The 22,979-nt window shown below is 33.7% G+C and overlaps 1 protein-coding gene and 1 long non-coding RNA gene across 9 annotated transcripts in view; both read right to left on the reverse strand.

Annotated features, from left to right (window-relative positions):
- Positions 1 to 2,005: 2,005 nt before the first annotated feature.
- The window catches only part of LOC127868532 (uncharacterized), a 147,783-nt gene continuing 126,809 nt past the window's right edge, over positions 2,006 to 22,979 (reverse strand). Inside the window, exon 2 of the long non-coding RNA XR_008044167.1 lies at positions 2,006 to 5,079. This is a non-coding gene — a long non-coding RNA (uncharacterized LOC127868532). The remainder of the gene's footprint in view (positions 5,080 to 22,979) is intronic.
- LOC127868524 (PH and SEC7 domain-containing protein 2-like) overlaps positions 2,006 to 22,979 on the reverse strand; it is a 54,389-nt gene continuing 33,415 nt past the window's right edge. For 2 of the 8 annotated variants that reach the window (XM_052410367.1, XM_052410368.1), the window contains exons 11-12: positions 21,704 to 21,906; positions 2,006 to 8,969 (exon numbers count right to left, since the gene is read on the reverse strand). In XM_052410367.1, the coding sequence (XP_052266327.1) occupies positions 8,840 to 8,969; positions 21,704 to 21,906 (333 nt within the window). In that variant the 3' untranslated portion in view covers positions 2,006 to 8,839. Of the gene's footprint in view, positions 8,970 to 9,371; positions 12,140 to 21,703; positions 21,907 to 22,979 lie in introns of those variants that run through there. The other 6 variants (XR_008044165.1, XR_008044164.1, XR_008044163.1 and 3 more) reach the window with 6 other exon arrangements.

Raw genomic sequence — 22,979 nt, forward strand, 5'->3', positions numbered from 1 at the left:
CTAAAACAACACTCGTTTAATTTCCTATAGACATATGTAATCATCGTTAAAACCACAGGTGGGTAGCGTGTTGCTATGATATTAATTAGTGAAAACATCATTTTGAATGATAAATAATCATATTATAACGAAAAATTAACTTTTCTGAAAAAAAAAATCACTATCAAATATATATATATAACAAGGTATGCAACTCAAAATCACCCCAAAACGGGGTGCATCGCTTTGAACAAATGCTGGGTCAACTTTTAAGAAATAACACGATACACAACACGCATGACCCAGTTGACAGTGATCATGCTGTCTTTATGAATGAAATCTCCAGGTGTAAAGACACACCTCCGCATTGGACCAATGAAATCACTCGTATGTTTAAAATGTCAGTTAGTTGAAATGTATGTAAACAAAGAATTCAAACGGCGCTGGACAGTTATTCTTGATGCAGAATGTAACGACAAGAACGGTAATAATGTTTTTTTCATACGTTTTATTGAATTATGGTATCGAACTACATGAACTTTGTAGGGAAGTTGCCCTTTACTCCGTGAAGATTTCAGTCTAAAGACAGCATGATCACTGTCAACTGGGTCATGCGTGTTGTGTATCGTGTTATTTCTTAAAAGTTTACCCAGAATTTGTAAAAATATTGCAAGACATGTACATTTCCAGAAAGGAAATTCATTTCTGCGTTGAATAAGACCGAGATCGTGAAAATCGCTGCACAATGGATGAAGATATGGCTGTTCAAAGCGATGCACCCCGTTTTGGGGTAATTTTGAGTTGCATACCTTGTTATATATATATATATATTTGATAGTGAATTTTTTTTTCAGAAAAAATAATTTTTCGTTATAATATGATTATTTATCATTCAAAATGATGTTTTCACTAATTAATATCATAGCCACACGCTAACCACCTGTGGTTAAATCTACCATTACTTATAAACGTCACAGACATGTTCCAAACCCCTGCCAGAGCACAGAATAAATCACGGTTATCACTTCAATTTCAAATATAACAAGCAAATTCTTTAAATTGATATCCATAGCCAAATAAAATGTGTTAATGGATGGGTGAAAATCACTTGGCATATCATAATATGGTATAATACAACAAAACATATTTAAGTGTAAGGTTATTATTTTATGGCAATATAATTCTCCTCATTGATATCTATACACCCATGCAGTTTCATATTGAAATCGTGTAGCGTATTGAGATATAGCAGTGAAAAGATACACAATACCGAAAACAGCAAAGGATACTAAATTTTATTTAAGAAAGTCTAGGGTTATGGTTCATGTGCATGGCACTTCTCCTCTTTGATATCTATACATTCATGAAGTTTCATGTTGATATCTTATATTGTTTCTGAGATAAAGCCATGCCGAGTTTTGACCTACGGATTGACTAACTAAATGACAGACTGACTGACGGACGGAAAATCCCAATTCTATATTTCTCCGTCTTTTGCGGGGGATACTAACCAAATCCCGTTAGTCGAAATAATTATTCGCACACCCGGTAATCGTTATTAAAAGTTCAATAAACGCCCTTTCTTTCGTATGTGTGGTTATTAAACAACAATTTCCACCAACGATTATTGAATTTCCAAATCAAGGGTTACCATATGTATACATGATATAATCATGGTCCGCGCTGTACTTGAAATAACATCTTTGTGCGATTGTTTTAGCTCTGAAGTAAGATAGAAACTAATGTAGGACACATCAAATTAAACAATTAACAAATTGCCAACTGCCAGTCTTTGTTCAGGGGCCTTTGAAAAAATCCTGGGAAATGGTCCGAGTTGCTCGTATCACTGTGATACATCAGAGCAAAACCACTTGGAATTGTAAGAATTACAGCAGACACGCATGCTAATTATTTTCTGTTGTGATTCCTTATTCCACTCAAAACTTATTTCTCGTAATGTATATGTTTAGATCGACCTATTTGTCTTATAAAGCAATCATGAACTTTCAGCCGGTAACTAGACAACTTTTTATAATTTGATGTTGCTTCCAAAAAGCAGATGCATCTTTTATTTGGCACAATACATATTCAACTATATAATATATGCAGTATGCAGGTACTTTACACGTCAGGTTCCTATTTAAATGCATACTTGTTTGTGATATCAAGTTTGATTATGGCACAATATCATAGGGGTGTAACTAGATTGGATTCCATACGGCGCTACCGGTAACCTGATCTAACTAAAACACATAACTAAAATATATATTACTAAATACATGTGACGGGACAGTTTAACACAATAAATTGCACTTTCTCAACCAGTGCAACTAAAGATCAAATGTTTAAAAGACTGTTATATCCATTAAGATGCAATTAAAACTTGTTAAGATTTGTCATGGACAAAACTATGCCAGTAAGAAGCAAGAAAATGACCTTACTCTGCCACAAGGATATTCATAATGTCACACGTGACTTAACTAAATCACAAACTCCTGTCTTAAGGATATAAACTCTGTCACTAGTGAATAATCAACTGGAGTTATCTCTGACACAAAATAATTAACTCAGTATTATGAAAATGTATACACACATGGACGAAACTTCTCACTAAATACAACACAATGCAAATTAGTTATCATTAAAAAATGCGATAACTTAATGTTGATATTAAAACCCTTAAATTTCAAAATCTGTCATAAGTGTTTAGTGACTTAAATGTATTGCCCTATTTTCAACTATCTGTTTGCTGCATAGTGAAGTTTAATGATTTAATTTCCATTTTTAAACAGGAAAACTATTAGGTTAACATTAAATTACAAACAAGAGATGTGTTTGTCAGAAACACAATGCCCACTAATGCGCTGCTTTTTTTACCTTTTACCTTGAAGGATGACCTTGACCTTTCACCACTCAAAATGTGCAGCTCCATGAGATACACATGCATGCCAAATATCAAGTTGCTATGTTCAATATTTCAAAAGTTATTGCAAAACTTGACTGTAAGGTTAAAGTTTTGGGACAGAATGACAGACAGAAAGAAAGACAGAAAGACAGACAGACAGGCCAAAAACAATATACCCCCGATCTATCGATCCGGGGGCATAAAAATATCATATTGACGCTGATATGGAGTACAGTACTAAAAATAAAAATATGTTGTGTACTGCAAATGTGTGTAAATGAATATTTGCGATAATTATGCCATACATGTACATACAAATAACCAAAGTGAATAAAAATGGGACCTTGTGCAATTTAAATAAGAAACTAGACAAAAAACAAACAAACAAGTGAAAAAAAATAACAAAAACAAAACCATTTAAAAAAAAAAAATACAAATATATCAGTGTTATATCAATATTTTATTAAATGCTTCTTGCCAATATTAAGATGTAATTAACTTAAAAACACAAAAGAGCTGTCAAAGGATTGCATGGTCGTCTTTTCTTGTGCTTGTCACAGCTTCTGCAGCTTTTTTTCTAAACCAAACTGTATATATATATATATAGCTACCAAGTAATTTAGAACTAGTCAAATTTGCAAAATATCCTCAGAGGCACATGCATTTTGATTCTGAGTAAACACTATTTTGGTTAATTTACTTACAGTGACCTTGACACTTGACTTTGACCCAATGTGCCTCATTGGAAAACCAAATATTCCCAAATTTAGTAACAGTGACCTTGATCCCATCCTATGCGCAACTATCGTTAGTTTAATTACACCTCCTCAATTTGTTTTCAAGTTTCCGAGTACAACAAAGGTAGTATCAATACAAAAGCTAAATTTTTAGTGAGTAATTGAGCAGAAACTGTTTATCAATATTTATGAACATAGACCTTACACCCATCTGCAATCTTAAATAAAGATTGGAGCCATCTGTGTATGTTGTAGCATGCCAAAAGCTCAATTAGTTGTTTAATTACTAAACGGAATCCAATTTTTCTATTTTATGTTGACCTCAGGAATGACATGTAACTCTAACGATAAATGAATATTAGGTATTTATAAATTTAGTTTAATTAAAATAGCTACATTCAATATTCATAAATAGAGCAGATTTTTTCATTGTATATTAAATAAAAATGAAGGAAGAATTAAGTGGAATCCATTTTGCTATTTTAAGCAACAGTGACCTTTACCCCACCCATCCTGTACACAATCACAATTGGGGAGGGGTGGGATTCTTTGAACAAGGTATATTCATGTGCAATTTGATTTTAATATAAACCTGCCTATGAAATGTATATGAACATGTCTAAGTTAAAAATGGCTCATATTATTATACAACAAGGGCTGTTTGTAAAACATGTATGCCCCCCATATGGGCTGTCAGTTGTAGTGGCAGCCATTGTGTGAATATGTTTTTTGTCACTGTGAACTTGACCTTTGACCTAGTGACTTGAAAATCAATAGGTGTCATCGGCCAGTCATGATCAATGTACCTATGAAGTTTCATGATCATAGGCCTAAGTATTCTTGAGTTATTATCAGGAAATCATTTTACTGTTTCGAGTCACTGTGACCTTGACCTAGTGACCTGAGAATTTATAGGGGTCACCTGCCAGTCATGATCAATGTACCTATGAAGTTTGATGATCCTAGGCGTAAGCGTTCTTGAGTTATCATCTGGAAACCATTTTACTGTGTCGAGTCACCGTGACCTTGACCTTTGACCTAGTGACCTAAAAATCAATAGGGGTCATCTGCGAGTCATGATCTATGTACCTATGAAGTTTCATGATCCTAGGCGTAAGCGTTCTTGAGTTATCATCCGGAAACCATTTTTGTGTAGAGTCACTGTGACCTTGACCTTTGACCTAGTGACCTGAAAATCAATAGGGGTCATCTGCGAGTCATGATCAATGTACCTATGAAGTTTCATGATCCTAGGCGTAAGCGTTCTTGAGTTATCATCCGGAAACCATTTTTCTGTTTCGAGTCACTGTGACCTTGACCTTTGACCTAGTGACCTGAAAATCAATAGGGGTCATCTGCGAGTCATGATCAATGTACCTATGAAGTTTCATGATCCTAGGCGTAAGCGTTCTTGAGTTATCATCCGGAAACCGTTTTACTATTTCGAGTCACTGTGACCTTAACCTTTGACCTAAAAATCAATAGGGGTCATCTGCCAGTCATGAGCAATGTACCTATGAAGTTTCATGATCCTAGGCCTAAGCGTTCTTGAGTTATCATCTGGAAACCATCTGGTGGACGGACGGACCAACGGACCTACCGATCGACCTACTGACATGTGCAAAACAATATACTCCCTCTTCTTCGAAGGGGGGCATAAATATTCAAAACGTGCACCAAATTTGGCCCTGCTGCCATATTATATAGAAAATGCATGTTTTAAGTTGCAATAAAATCCATCAAGCCATTCCAACAAAACTAGCTTACCAACACGCTTTAACATGCCTAGTTTTACACTGTATGTGTAAATTAAAATTGAGGAGTAAAACGGCCAGTTATTAAAAAAAAATTACCCGATGGATTCATTTAAATAACGGGTTATCCATGTTTATATTTAATTAAAATCCCTAACACCATCTTTGAGAAAATAGCCTACCAAAACACTTTAGCTTGCTCAAAGGTTCACTTAGGGGCAAGAAAAATGATTTGCCTAAAGTCAAGCTCAAACATTATTTTAAACATTTTTTTTTTATTAGTATAATATTTAAAAACATTCAATCACTTATTTGTTTGCTTTTTTCAACAAGGCATTGGTTTATAGTTTCATATATGCATTTAAACAGTAATAATTTAAAAGTTTACAAATTTATTTGTCTCGACTTGATAAAAATAAATAGCTTAAAATTATAACAAACAAGCAAATTCATCGAATTGATATCCCCCGCCAAATAAACTTTGTGTATGCATCAGTGCAAATCCCTTGATATACAGTATAATCATTAAGCCTAGGGTACGAGCAATAGGTATTAATAAAGTGTAGGATCATTGTTTTTATAAATTGCAATTCTACTCATTGACATCTACACACGCATGTAGGTTCATGTTGAAATATTGTATCTGAGATAAAGCCTTGAAAAGGTACATCAAACAAAAAACACAAAGGACAATAACTGTTAGTTAAGAAAGTGCTGCGTTTTGGTTCTTGTGCAGGACACTTCTTCCGATTGATTTCTACACACCCATGCAGTTTCATGTTGAAAGGGTGCATTGTATCTGAGATATAGCATTGAAAAGTTCCATCCTACAAAAACAACTAAGGGCAATAACTCTTAGTTAAGAAAGTGAAGGGTTATGGCTCTTAAGTATTGCACTTATCATTAATATCAATAAACCCATGAAGTTTCATGTTAAAATCTGGCATGGTATCTGAGCTATAGACCTGTTAAATTTCATCTTACAAAAAAACAAAACAAAGGGCAATAACTCGTTTAAATGAAAGTGTAGGGTTATGGTTCTTGTGCATGGCACTTCTCTTCATTGATATCTATTCACCTTTGAAGTTTCAGGTTGATATCATATATAGTTTCTGAGATATAGCCCTAAAAAGTTTTGTGACAGCCGGACAGATGGACAACTTCAATTCTATATGATCCTTCGCCTTTGGCAGGGGATAATTAAATGATAATCCTGAACTAAACTGCATTCTTTGTAAAACATGTAAACTATTAAAAATGATAACAAAAATAAAATCTAAATATTACAGAAACAAAACAAATAGGACAAACAAGCTATTGACAACAATTTTACAAATTTATACAAAACGTGGGACTTGGTTATGTTACATGTCTATAAATATCAGGAAATATGGTTAACATATTCATCTTCAATAACAGCAAATTTCAAAATTTAATGAATATGTAAAACATTCTGAATTCTAATTTGAGCTTCCTAAAAAGGCTAAACATGTTGGAACTTAATTTAGATTTTTCACAGTTAATATGATTTACCATAAGTTTTTGGGTTCAAGGGCTTCAGACCATAAGAGAAACAAAATAATGTACACTGGTCCTTTTACAAACATATGGGCCGTGCTCTGTGAAAAAGGGGCATGTGCGTAAAGTGTTGTCCCAGATTAGCCTTTGCAGTCCGCACAGGCTAATTAGGGACGACACTTTCCGCAAAAACTTGATTTTTGCTAACAAAAGACTTTCTGGAAACGAAAAATATCATAATAGCGGAAAGTGTCGTCCCTGATTAGCCTGTGTGGACTGCACATGCTAAGCTGGGACGACACTTTACGCACATTCATTAAACCCCTTTTTCACAGAGCACGGCTCATAAACATTATGAATCTGGGGTAGGGTCCACATCTAAGGGGTCACATTGTTGAGTTTCATTATTATTGTGTCTTTTATATTATATAAAGGTATTCCTATATTATATGACTTTCAAAAAGTTTTCTTTCAACAGGCAAGATGATTCCAATATAAAAACCTGGCAATGTTAACATTTTTACACTACTGAGTTCCTTAATGGTTACCTTATTGAGACATTGGCTAACTTCTGTAGCATCAGCACATAAATAATATTGTATGCATTAATAATTGTGCAAAACTGGTGAAAAGGAAAAAGACAGAAAAATGTTAAGATTTAATAACCCTTATAAATAAGTTAATTTCTACTTGTAAACCCTCGATATATTGACTACGCATGGACAGCTTCTTCAAGGAGATTGTTTTGCTTAAATTCATCATCAATTGTTCCAATTAACCACATAACAGAGATGATAATCTTTGTTTCTTGCTGACTATGGTCCTCATTTAATTACGATAACACTCTTTTTCTTGACAACCTATGGCATCTTGACTTTGTTGTCTGTGTCAGCCTCTTTTGTGGTAGTTAAATAACTTTTCCTGTCTTATAAACCTTTAATAGTTGTCTCCATTTTCTTCTTGATAACCTATGACATTTCCTATGTTTTTATACCTGAAGCTGTAAGCCCTTATGTTGTAGCATACGAAATCATTAAAAAGCTGTAGTTGTCAGCATTTTTTCTTCAAAGCATTGTTTATATTACAGATTCAATTGAAAATATAAAGTTACGCACCTACGGAAACACAAAGTGGTACAAAATGGCCATGTGACATGCATGCATCATTATCATGGAGTCTAAAGTCATGCACGATATTGTAGCACAGACATTGGCACATTATTGCTATATAATTGAGCAGCATTTTTGAAAATGGGTATATTGTCATAAGACCCATTTTTGCATGAAGCTTCTCATATACTATTCACAATAGCCCTATGATCTAAAATCCTACTGCGGACGGAAGGTATTTAAAATGTTACTTTGAAATAGTAAAGGGATCTTAACGGGTTTTTATACATGAAGATGATGGTGAAAAATGTTGCAAATGTGACAGTTGCTAAAGCTGAGGTACACGTATCAAACCCTATCACCTTGATATCACAAGACTTACGTTTATATTAGGTATATAATATAGTGGTAGTCTTCAATTGAGCCTGGCTCTGTGAAAAAGGGGTTTAATGCATGTGCGTAGTGTTGTCCCAAATAAGCCTGTGTAGTCCACACAGGCTCATCATGGACGACACTTTCTGCTTTTGTGGTATTTTTGTTTAAATAAGTCTCTTGATAGCGAAAATCCAGTTTAGGCAGAAAGTGTCGTCCCTGATTAGCCTGTGTGCACTGCACAGGCTAATCTGGGACAACACTTTACGCACATGCATTAAACTCCTTTTTCACAGAACACGGCTCAATTATAAACGTTCCTCCTCTAGCACAGGCATGTTATTCATAAAGATGGCATGTCATTATCACAAAGTCAGTTTGTAGGTGAGGATTTTAACACAGCCAAGACCGTAAATGAAAAACGTAAATTTCATTGACATTGTATGTATGAAGGAGAGTATGACGCTATAGTTTCGTATCAATAGTCTCCGAGTGTACCAGCTCCCCATGTTCGTTATATTCTGGGTCTTGTAAAACACCATTCGAGTCAGAATTCTCCATGTTTTCCTCAGATGTTGGGCTCTCAATTTGTTCCCTGAAGCGAGAAAAAATTGTGTTTTATACTTAGTCCAAATGAAGGAAACTATAGTTGAAATGATACAACTCCAAAACTGTCATATCAAAGCAGAATTTACAATACAATTTAACAATTTGACAATTTATCATTTAAAAAAGTATACATTAGCCAAATGGTGATCTGATAAAAGAAAAGAGTACACAGAAGCGTTTTTCGAGAGCCCAACATCTGCAAAGAAATGCAAACAAAATTCTGAAAGAAGTGGTTTACTGAAATACAAATTATGTCACATTGCCTATAATACCGATGCATAGCAACAACTGTTATTTTAAGCAAATGTCAACGCTTTTTTGCAATTATACCAAATTCTGTCTTTGAATAAAATATATATATATATATATATATAATTTGGAATGCAGATAACTTTTATAGTATTTTATTTCAACCTCTAAAAATAATAACTAGTTTTCTGTTTCGAAAAAAACAAACACAAAAAACAAAAGCTGTCACCATAGGATGACTTATGCCCCCTATAAACGCTTGATAGAAGTTATAAGCATTTTTCAAAACCTAAACACAGATTTCGAAACCTAAACGCGGACACTAAGTTCAAGGTCAAGGTCACAGGGGTAAAAATTTGTGTGCGTATGGAAAGGCCTTGTCCATAAACACATGCATACCAAATATGAAGGTTATATCTCAAGGGACATAGAAGTTATGAGCATTTTTTGAAACCTAAAAGCAGATTTCGAAACCTAAACGTGGACCCTAAGTTCAAGGTCACAGGGGTAAAAATTTGTGTGCATATGGAAAGGCCTTGTCCATATACACATGTATACCAAATATGAAGGTTATATCTCAAGGGGCATAGAAGTTATGAGCATTTTTCGAAACCTAAACGCAAAGTGTGACGGAAAGACAGACAGACGGACAGTCCCATCACTATATGCCCCCTTTTCTTCGAAAAAGGGCATAAAAACAAACAAATGAAACATCTGACACTAAATAAAATGTTTTATCAAGATATTAATGCCATCCTTTCCAAGTTATTTAAATCATAATTTGTTATAATTTTACACATTTCTTGATTTGGACAACAATACGCATAACAGAATATTCCGCAGTTTCTGAATTTTATTTGCAATAGACGCAAGTAAATGTGAGCACAAGGTAACAGTTCTACCTATAAGAAGCAATTATATATTACCAATAACCAAACAAAATAACTAAATACGATCTTCCCTCTGTTTAAGTGTCTGTTTACTGCAATAAACATACACTAGATTTATAACATTTCAATCCACAAAAGTTCAATCCAATATTTATTATTAAATATATAAAAAACATGTTCCATTAGTACTGGCTTATATAATTAAACATTCAGTTTAATACATAACATTTGTTCTGTAAGAGAAACAACTCGGTTATTAAACCAAATTGTTCAATTCATTGTGAAACTAAAATATGTAACTTTGCATGCACACAATGTTAAGAATGTTTATAACTTGAAAACAATTTTAAGCAGCATTCAAAATAAAATGAGCGATTTGAAAATAAAAGAAAAACAACAAACAAGGAGCCATGATGATCCTGATGAACTGACCTGAGTTAGAGGTAAACCCATTATCGAATCTTTACCTGCATGGTTACCTTGTTTTTAGACACACATGACTTGGCTCATGTACCATGTACCTGTCATCAATTTTCATCAAGATTGAGTCATATATGTGACCTCTTTGGTAGTAACAAGGTATTTCTAAGATTTGATTAGGTGACCGAAATCCGCCAAGATATTGAAAGATTAGCATTCTGTAAAGTTTTGTCAAGATCGAGTCATTTATTAGGCTTCTAGAAAGGTAACAAAGTTTTTCTAATATTTGACCTGTGTACCTAGTTTTTTATGTACATGACCCAGAATCAAAATAGGCTTACCTTACCTATTGTCAAAATCAACATTCTGGCCAAGTTTGATTGAGATTGAGTCATGAATGTGGTCTCTAATCTTTTTTCAATCATCAGACCATGTGACCTTGTTTAAGGATACACCTTACCCAGAATCGAACTAGGCTTACATTATTGTCAAGATAAACATTCTAACCAAGTTTCCTCATGATTAAGTCATAAATGTGGCCTCTAGAAAGGCAACAAGGTTTCACTAAGAATTGACCTTGCGATTTAGTTTAGTTTTTGGACGCATATGACCAAGATTTGAACATATATTGTCAAGATATACATTCTGCAAATGTTTATAAAGATTGAGTGATACATGTGTCCCCTAGAGTGATAACAAGGTTTTTCTAAAATTTGACAGGGTGACCTAGTTTTTGGACTGATGTTTCCCAGATTCCAACTCGGCCTAGATATTTTTGTGATCATCATTCTGAGCCTTTTTCATAAGGATTACATTAACCCGTTACCACTTAGATACGTATAATTTTCAAGCATTTGTAGTCCCTACAAAAGTTATATTTAATTTAAGAACTTTTTTACTAGATTAAAGTTTTTAGGGCTTCATCTCCAAACCTTAGATACTGATGAGCAGCAAACATCATAAAACCTGAACAGACTGCGAGTTACTAGCAGGCTGTTCTGGTTTTATGCTGTTTGCACATAGCCATTTTTACTTTGCTTCTGAGTGGGAAAGGGTTAAATAAGTGGCCTCAAGTGCGGTAAAGAGCTTAAAGTTGACAGAACACATGAAAACCACAACACAGCGATCATAGAGTGACCACCATAGCTCACCATGTGCACTTTGTGCTAAGGTGAGCTTAAAAACATGCAATTATATTGTATATAAAAAAAATAAGGAATAAATCAAGTCTTGACATTAACAATCCACACAACGCTGCAAACATTTTGGTGACATTTGAAAACATGCAAACAACTAAGTGAAATAATAATTATGTGCTCTTAACAAATCACTAAACATAACTCAAACTCAAAACTGTGCGAGTTAAACTGACCAGTCATAAAAAAAGGAACACATGACAATGCTGCAAACAAAATACAAATAAAACCACAACAAATGAAGTGCTTTTGACCAATAGAAAAATAGAACTCAAAACAGGTAGGGATTTCAACTTATTGCATTTAGCGTTACAGAACTTACCAACACAACAAGTGTGACCAACATTTTCATTGGTCAGACTAGAGTATTATATGATGTTGATTCCCGAAAACAGCATAATCTGGGCAAACAGAAAAACGTTTATAAACTGTGATGACAAAACGTCATTCAAGAATGAGTGCTGTGTGCTAACATGACAGGCAAAAATTAATGAAACAAAAGTCAAGCCGTGAAGCGAAGATATGGAAATGTATTGACTTCTTTAATGTTCATCATATAGATGAAAAACAGAAGTATCATTCAAAATGTCAATTTAATTAATTACTTTTCCTCTAAAAAGAACTAGTTTTAATTAATATGCCAATGCAATAGTTACTGGATTTCCTCACATTATTAAACAAGAGATGTGTTTGTCAGCCACACAATGACACCCCTGCGCCGCTTTGAAGCCATATATTTGACCTTGATGGATGACCTTGACTTTTCAACAATAAAAATGTGCAGCTCCATGAGATACACATGCATGCCAAATATCAAGTTGCTATCTTCAATATTGCAAAAGTTATGACCAATGTTAAAGTTTTCGGACGGACGGACAGACTGATGGACAATTCAAAAACTATATGCCACCCTTCCGGAGCATCAAAAGAAATAAAGAAGTAACATACATGTCTATAATAAATAGAGAAGTAACATACACATGTATTTTGTATACACATATATGGTTCTTTCTATGGTTTGTGATGAAATTCAGCATTCAATCATAAAATTAAATATTTTATATTTTATGTACAGATGCTGTCAATGGAATTATCTTTAATCTATAGCAATTCTAATTGTTTTATTTTTAACTTTAATGGTGCAAACTGTTGCCTTTTTTCAATGGCATTTATCTGTTCAAAAATGCCTGGTACAAACAAGGTTTGTTCAAATTTCCTTCATATTAATGAAGAACAACAAATGTATATAACAACACTTAAATGAGGATTTAAGTGTTGTTGTTCAATGTAGATTGTCTGAATCGCATTTACTTCTCCTGCCATGGGACTCTTTTAATTTAGAACAACATATCATGTGATCTATCAGAATTCTACAAACACTAATTCAAATGTATGCATATTAACAGTAAATGATTTGTTGGTTTTTTACAATGTAAATTGTGCCTATTGCAAAGTGTGTATAATTTCCAAAAAGCACTGCAGGATGAATTCATAGAATCAATAGAAACACAACTCAAGTTTGGTTTCTAGACTAGTTTATATTTGTGATACATATGTCAACCCCCAGATAAACTTGTTATCTAGGTTGACTATCAAGTATGAGCTGCATTAACATACAAACAAGCTAACAATCATGATAGATTTGCAACATATGAATATAAATTCTGTAGCTGATAATTTTGCCAAACACTCTAACATCACAAATTAACTTCTCATTTCCTTGTTCCTACAAATAAAGATGAGAACCAAGTATTGCTATAGTATTGTTAACACATCAAATTATGCAATGATCTTGATCAAAATCGTTGCAAATTGTATCAACAGGCAACAATTTCAAAATTAATGAAGTAAAACATGCTAGCAATTTTATTTTATTATGCTGCTATAATATTTTAAAGTTGACTTGGCCATCTTATAGCCGAGCTAGTTATTTTGTTAAAGTTTGTTTTAAGTCTTTCATTGTAGGAAAGTGCCTAGTAACATTTTGTGGTGATAGATCAATTAAATCAAGATAAATTAATCAAGAAAAAGGTGTTTAAATTACTGAACATTATAAAATATTTCTTAAAAAACACAATCTAACAATTTGCATTCAACCAAATTTGTTTGGGACTCAACATTTGTGCAGGCAATTTGTTACAGAGACCCACTGGAATACAAGGGAAAATCAAACATTAAAAAGCAGAGCTCCAGATAAGATGCTTATCTGCGTACATTTGTATTTACGCAATTGAAAAATATAATAAACAAGAAAAATGTGTTTGTCAGAAACACTATGTCCCCTTTTGCGTCGCTTTGATTTTGATATTTTTTTTACCTTGAAGGATGACCTTGACCTTTCACCACTCAAATTGTGCGGCTCCATGAGATACACATGCATGCCAAATATCAAGTTGGTATCTTCATTATTGCTAAAGTATTCATAAAATGAGCGATTTTGGCAACATATACTTGACCTCTGACCTTGAAGGATGACCTTGACCTTGACCTTTCACCACTAAAAATGTGCAGCTCCATGAGATACACATGCATGCCAAATATCAAGTTGGTATCTTCAATATTGCCAAAGTATTCATAAAATGAGCGATTTTGGCGACATATATTTGACCTCTGACCTTGAAGGATGACCTTGACCTTTCACCACTCAAAATGTGCGGATCCATGAGATACACATGCATGCCAAATATTAAGTTGCTATCTTCAATATTGCAAAAGTATTCGTAAAATGAGCGATTTTGGCCACATATATTTGACCTCTGACCTTGAAGGATGACCTTGACCTTTCTACACTCAAAATGTGCAGCTCCAGGAGATACACATGCATGCCAAATATCAAGTTGCTATCTTGAATATTGAAAAAGTTATTGCAAATGTTAAAGTTGGAGCAAACAGACCAACGTACAGACCAACAGACAGGGCAAAACCAATATGTCCCCCACTGTAGTGGCAGGGGGACATAAAAATGCATTAAAAATCATCCCAATAGGTAACATTAATCAATACAAATCTTGGGACATATTTTTGATTGATTAAAGTGCGCAACCGGTTTTACCAATAATCCAGTGGAGTTTTTAGTGTTAGTAAACCTTTGACTCAAAAGTAAGTCAATCAAAAGAAGCTTGTAATCAAAATGGTGGCCCATCGTATTTGTAGATCATATAAGGGACATTTTAAGCAACAAGCAGCTCCTGCAGGAAGTATATCGAAATATGTCAATAGTTAAATCACGTACATGTACTACATGAATACCTGTACTATATGTAAGAAAAACCCAATCAAGACAGAAATACAACATCTGTAAATTGAATATTTCAAAGAAAGTCTGTTCATATCATCATTTAAAAAAAATCTGTTTGCATTTATTTATAATTAATAACAATATTTCTAGATTAAACACACCATGTACTATGTCAGTTTTCTATTTAAATGAAAAAATACCCTCAATATTCCTAAATGCCCTTTATGTCTGAAACAATAAAGTAAGGTACCCTTTAGGCTAAATCTTTTTTCTAGAGCTCTGTTAAAAAGTGTAACCCAGAATATAACTTAGCTTCTGATTATATGACCCTGAAACAAAAAATGTGACGCTAAAAATACAATAGCTTCTGATAACCCTGAAACATGAATGTAACCCAAAATATTACTAAAGGCATAGCCTATGAAATACTTAAACACCTTTTATAAAATACAAGCAATAATAGAAATAATCCTATGATAATCTTTCCCTAGCACTACGGTATCATATAATTTATACATATAGATTAGCACCTAACATATACCAAAACCTTGCTTTATGACAAGGGTTCTTACATCACAAACTCTTGAAGGAGTCTTAAACAGTTCTTGAACTGTCAGCTGCAGGTTGATTTATTCTTTAAAAACCATGAACGGTTTACAATGAGATATCACAAACGCATTTCGAAGTATTGGATGTAAAACTGCACATTATAAATTAATATTTCAGCATAACTATAAAGCTTATATATGTACAGAATAAAATTAAAGAGACATATGCAAACACAGTAGAAACAACTTAACAAATGACTAGCTGAAGATTTATGTCTCGCAAAGCATCAAATACTTAAAGATACTCACATGTTAACAATCAAAACATTCATTTGACATCCAAAGGCTTATATTGAGACACCAAAATGTTTTACAAGTTCAGTAAATGAAATTTCAAAATAAAGTGTGTAGACACCAAAATGCAGTAAAAACAATATGCTGCCTTAAATAAATGTGGTTGCCCACAATTTAACCCTTTCCCCCATAAGAAGCAAAGTGAAAATGGCTTATGCAAACAGCATAAAACCAGAACAGCCTGCGAGTAACTCGATGTCTTTTCAGGTTTTATGCTGTTTGCTGCTCATCAGAATCAAAGGGTTGGAAATGAAGCCTTTAAAACTTGAATCTAGTAAGAAATGTCTTAAATTTAATGTAACTTTCTAAGGGACTAGGAATCCTTTAAAATACATATTTAAATGGTAAAGGCTTAAGCCTTGTCTGTATTAATTAATTTGCCCATATGAATCAGTACAAAATAAGGCCAATATCAAGATCAAACTATATCAGGTGATGTGGGTGTGTTGAAAGTGCTCAAATGTAACATCCATGCAAGAATCAAAGCGGTGTAGACAGTGGCAATGATGTTACACAAAACATGTCATCTAGGCGTTAACCTTGTAGCAAAGGACGGAGAGGGCAATCGCTGATGCCTCCGAAAACGCATACTTTTTAAAGGTTTATGCCAATGATTGTTTTGAATATTCACATTTTAAACACTAACTTTTTACCTGATTGTTTTAAATCATCACATTTTAAACACCTATTTTTTACCTATCAACAACAGCCTAAATAAAGCAAAGCTTGAGACACAGTCTTAAAGTAGACCTTTATCCTCAACAAAAATGCGAACAACTAAAACCTGAACCTTACATTCAATAATTTTGACAAATGGATATAAGTTCAAATACAATTTTCTATAAAATGTTTATGAAAATATAGCTAAATTACACAGGTGTGAGAAAATCAGATACTACTCAAGAAAATTCACCGATTATAAGACAACACCAAAGCCTAAGTTACCTTAACAGTGTATTCAACAAGAAATTAAACCATATTTAAAATTGTATTCAGTACTCTGCAGTTATTTTTTCTAGTGTCTGTTTAATTAAAGTGATATTTTGGGCATCTAACAGTATATAGGTGTCTATCGCAAACGTTGTTCATTTTTGGTGTTTTCACTTCATATACACTTAAATTTGTTAATGCAGCATCAACATACTAAAACAATATCCCGGAAAGAGAAAAATAATTGTAGTTTTCATGCCGATTCGTTCATACGACACAAAGACACAATTTTGTTTTACGTATCATTTCGACTTAGAGGACTGGGTGAGTCATGTAAAATATCGAAAATAATATATATTTTTTATAAACAACTGGTAGCAAGATGAGTTTTAGATAGTTGGTCAGTTACCACATTTTAACTAATTCTCTTGACCTGTTAATTCTTTTCAGCTCAATTCGACAGTCAAAAATGCCCATAATATCACTTTAAGCTTTTTAACAAAATTACTACAAGGACAAAACTCACAAGAGACACAGTATGATAAAGATAAGTAAAAATTGCAACAAAAAAAAGGATTTTATAAGTCATGATTTGGTTTCTAGTTTAATTGTTACATACAAAACAACGATGTATATTAATATTAAATGCATCAAAATTGCAATGACCTGGAAGCAAAGACTAAATAACACAAAGCACTTGACATGTAGCAAATATTGTGAAGAGGACCACTTACACATGTCCTATGTTTACAGTAATTGACCATGTATATTAAGATCAAGTTTAAATCACCCAAAGCTAGGGAAAATGAAGTGCATATTATGGTAAATTAAGGTAAATAAAGAAAATTCTTTAATTTCTTTCCTGCATTTAAGTAATAGAAAATTGTAAAAATGATTTGTTAAAACAAAGCATATTTTTTAATCACATAAATGTACAGTCCATTCGACCATTGCTAAAATTAGCTTAAGAAATTGTTACCAGCAAAGAAAATTATCAATCACAGAATACATGAAATTTTAAAGATAAAGCAAAAGTTGAAGACAAAACATTTTGGGAACATAAATTTATACATCATTTTCTTTAAGTGAATAACAATAATTGTTTTCGACTGTTACAAATTTAAAATAAAATAAATAAGATTAAGGTACCTGTTATTGGATCTGTGAACCATCTTCCAGATATGAGAATTGTTCTAATAAAATTTCTGTTTTCATAATGCTAAAAAAATGTAACAAATCTAGTTTAAGTGATTTTCTCCATAAGAAAACAGCTGTTTATTCCCTATAAAAAGATGCTGACATACACGCGCGAAAGTATATGTCAATCTCCTTATGTAGAAATTTTTGTTTCCAAGGACATAAAAAGTTTTGAATAAAATAATAAAAACTCCAGGAAAATAAAGTCATAAAAGTAAATACCAAGTTTTATTTTCACAACACTATAGATTCACATTCTAGAACCATATTCACCAACCAATTCAAAACCTAAAGATTATAGAAAAGATTAAGATCCAAGAAAGGTAATTCCGAGTTTGAATAAATTCAGACTACCAATATTGCTTGTGTCATCAACAAATATTTATACTGAAGAATAAAGAAAAATTACATAGTTAACCCCAAATTAGTCTCAACAATGGAGCACAGTAAGAACCAGTGGCTAGTTCTTGGAAACCACCTTTTGAGAGGCGGATACCCTACCCCCCCCCCCCCCCCCCCCCCCCCCCCCCTACAGAAATAACAAAAACTTGTCACTGTTAAATGTATTCAGCAGATTCACGAACATTTGTAATACTAGCTTAGGTTTGAAGTGGAAAAAATCTGCTTAACTGACAATACCCCAGTACAGCACAACCTAAATAGAACACTACAGGTTCAAAGAACAGTTTTTATTCTTTGACTTAAGTCTTAGAATTGGTTAGTAAAAACAGGCTTCAATTGTTTAAACAAAATATTTATCCTATTCACAACGCAATCATGACTAGATGCTTTACAGAGATGAGATCACACAAAAAATGAAATTTGTTACGAGAGATTCAGACTCTTTAAATCCAAACAGATCTGCACAGAGACACATACAAAGAATAAAGCTGATTTGTTTAACCCTTTGAATGCTGGGAAATTTGTCTTCTGCTAAAATGTCGTCTGCTGAATTTCTAAAATTAGCATTTTCAGTGATTTTTTTCAAAGAATACTATCAGAATAGCAAACAGTTTGGATCCTGATGAGACGCCACATTTTGTGGCGTCTCATTTGGATCCAAACTGTTTGCAAAGGCCTTCAAAATTCGGTTCCCGCACTGAAAGGGTTAAAGTCTGGATTTAATCCCTTCTGGGCAAAGTTTACTTATGCATACAATACACCATATATTTTTTAAAATAAAAATAAATTATTTTTCTACATAGAAAACTGTGTTGACTTTTCTGTTTTCTGTATAAACACACATATCATATCCAAAACGATGTTGATTAATATAGCAATTGCATTTAGTAGCAGTTGTTGCGTAAATAATGATGATAAATAAGCAAACCTATATTACAAATATATCCTTTATTTTTATTTGCATATGGCATAATTTCTATTAATTTGTTCGCTGCTATTTTCTTATTAGAACACGACCACTTTTGTTTGTGGAGAACTATGTCTTGGTGGTACAAACAAGACCTAGTTTGTCCCAATCATCAAAATGAACATGAAGGGATTATATCAAAGGGCGATATTATCCCGATACCAACGTGGATCATATGGATTTCAACAATGATTATTATGTACAACACGTATACCAAATATGGCTGTTGATTTTATGATATTGCCATAAATTAAACCAATAACTAAAGTACTGATGCAACATACTTTTTTTCATACATAATCGATAAATGACTGCATAAACATGATAAGTAGAAGAAAAGAGAAGATGTCAGAGAAAATGTAACATGAATTAATAACCATGCACCGTGAGTTTTTTTAAATATTGAAATATTGAATGTAAGAAATAATGTACACAACATCATATCATATGCTGACTTCCCACTGCCTAGTAAGATAATGAAAATAGTACTGGCTTCAAACATTCACAGAAAACATCACGTTAAAGAATGCATAAATGCACCCAAGAAATATTAAAAAATATTTGGTATAATTGTCTGCTTAATAAGCATATCATTAACATGGATTTCATTTAAGAAACCTTGCTTACAAAGAAGACATGAAATTCTAAACACACCCAAAAAGGAATCTATGCAAAAGCAATACATCAAACAACTGTGCGATTTACTTTGAAGTTTGTTATTTTAAAAAGAAATAGAATTATATTTACAAAATGTTTGGTTAACACAAACTTACCAATTGAACATTCTATTTTCACAATATTTTTCTTATAGTTATTTTATTATATTAGAAATACCTTAATACAGAAAAGTTAAAAAACTAGAGCTCTGATACAAATTTCGCTCCATTTAATATCCCTACATCACTGGTCAGATATATTCAAGGACACACAACTCAAGAATGTGTGGGTCACTGCAGATGGCTTGAGAAATTGCATATCTACTGTTGAAATCAATAACAAACATCAATTTAAATATTATCTTTAAAAATGTGGAAGTAAATCTCTACATAGACTTGGAATATAATATAAGGGCAGACAGACAAATCAACAAACCCAGCGCCCAATAGGGCGACTCCAATAAACCCCCTTCCCAACAGGCATATATCTATTGCCATAATTTCTTGTTTTTCTTAGAAAAAAGTCCTCTGAAGCAAACAACACATTTTCATTTGAAATTGTGACCAAAAACGGAGTTTGGAAGTCAAAACATATATCAGCAGATTTCTCTAGGAAGCACTATTTCACCCACAAAATAAAGCCCCTAATGCCCCCCCCCCCCTCCCAGTAAAGAAACGATAATTTTGAAGAATCTTTAAACCAAAACGTAATAATATTAAGATGAGCAATGAGAGGATTGTTCGTTAGATCAATTAAACCGCATTTTAAATACTAGAGCAGGTATATCAAACTGTACACTAATTAGCTGCGTTCAACAAAAGTTTGAAAAAAAGCCTGAATACATGATTTCTGGTGATATAAAATGTACATGTGTATTGTGTATATAATGACAGGTAAATGTGCCAATACTAAATACATGGATCTGAAAGTCTTCTGGATACAACAATGACTGTACATATAAAACACAGACTTGGTGCCAATACCACGTGACCTTTTAAGATCTTTGTTAGGAGAATAAAGCGCGACCCAGTTAACATTTTTAATGATGTGTTTTTAAGTATTTCACCATTTTTAATGGGATAAAGTGGAGAGCCCGCTCATTCGTGAGAGTTTTATATAGGTATCATGATCTTTTTAAACAGATAAGTATTTTTTCCGCAAAGTGCAACCGCATGTTTGTAATATGAAGTCCATCCACTGATCCGACATTTTTCTACCCGTTCAAACGCGCGGTTGCACTTTACTGAAAAAATACCTATCTGTTTCAAAAGATCATGATACCCGTAGAAAACACTTACGAATGAGCGGGCTCTCTACTTCATCCCATTAAAAATGGTTAAATATTAAAAAAAGAGATCCTTAAATTTTTTAACTGGGTAGTGATTTATTCTCCCAACACACATCCGAAAAAGTCACTTGGTATTGGCACCGTGACAGAGAGAATCAACAACTGAAACAAATGTGATGACTGAAGCACTTAAACAAAAATAACAATATCATCATTAAAATAATGTCATGGAGTATACACAACAGGTGATCTAATCTAGAGCCTAAATACGCGCACAATATTACACTTTTGTGAACAAACATAAATCCTAAACTAAACAACGGTTCTCATATCAAATCTAGATTAACTTTATCTGCGTGTGAAATAGCAGCCTTATAACTGTACCTATCAGAAGCACTTCGTTGCACAGGGCCTCTCTTAAGGCCCACAACGTTGGCCGCACTAACGGTTGCCAACCGTTTCGACTTGTTGATGCCCTCTTCGTCCTCCCCTATCGTGGTTTCCACGAGCGACGCGTCCAACCGCTCCTGTGACTGGGCCTGCAGTTTGGCCTTCAGAAGGTAGCAGTATTCCTTGAGGCGATCGATCTGCGAATGAATTCAGAACAATTGCAGAACATTCGGGAGGAAAAAAACATGCACATCACCATCTTGCACAAAACTGTCTGATTTTGTGCATGAACTTCAGAATAGTTCCAGAACATTTGGGTGGAAATAAGACTATTGTCAAGCAATATGGTCCCCTACCGGTGAAAATTCACCATTTTCAGCAATATTTCTAGTCTATCTGTTGCCATAGCAACCAGAATTCTTGATGTAGGAACAAAATGAAATGACGTGCATAATCTCCATATTGCCATCTATCCATGTTTCAAGTTTCATGAAAAACTAGAGCTTTGTCACAGACCTGACAAATCCCCCCACATGCCGCATTGACACATATTTTGCATGTCGTCTTCACAAAAAACAGCGGACTATGCTCAATTTTTAAAACGCACTAAGTGACCCCTTGACCTAGTTTTTGACCCAGAAAGGCCCATGTTCTACTTGGCCTTAAGATCATCTCCATAAAACTTCTGACCAAGTTTGGTGAAGATCGGATGTAAACAACTTGAATTAGAGAGCGGACACCATGCTGAATGTTAAAAAATGCACTAAGTGACCCCGTGACCTAGTTTTAGGCCCGGAATGGCCCATGTTCAAACTTGTACTAGAGATCATTTAGATAAAACTTGTGACCAAGTTTGGTGAGGATTGGATGAAAACTACTTGAATTAGAGAGCGGACAACATGGTGAGGTTTAAAACGCATTAAGATACCCCGTGACCTAGTTTTTGACCCGGCATAACCCATATTTAAACTTGACCTAGACATCATCTAGATACAACTTTTGACCAAGTTTGGTGAAGATTGGATGAAAACTACTTGAATTAGAGAGCGGACAACATTGTGATGTTTAAAATGCACTAAGTGACCCCGTGACCTTGTTTTTGACCCGGCATGACCCATATTCAAACTTGCCCTAGACATTATCAAGATACAACTTCTGACCAATTTTGGTGAAGATTGGATAAAAACTACTTGAATTAGAGATCGGACAACATGGTGAGGTTAAAAAGTGAAATGTGTAAAACGTACTAAGTGACCCTGTGACCTTGTTT

Source organism: Dreissena polymorpha, chromosome 2, assembly GCF_020536995.1.
Source record: "Dreissena polymorpha isolate Duluth1 chromosome 2, UMN_Dpol_1.0, whole genome shotgun sequence".
Classification (NCBI taxonomy): Eukaryota; Metazoa; Mollusca; class Bivalvia; order Myida; family Dreissenidae; genus Dreissena; species Dreissena polymorpha.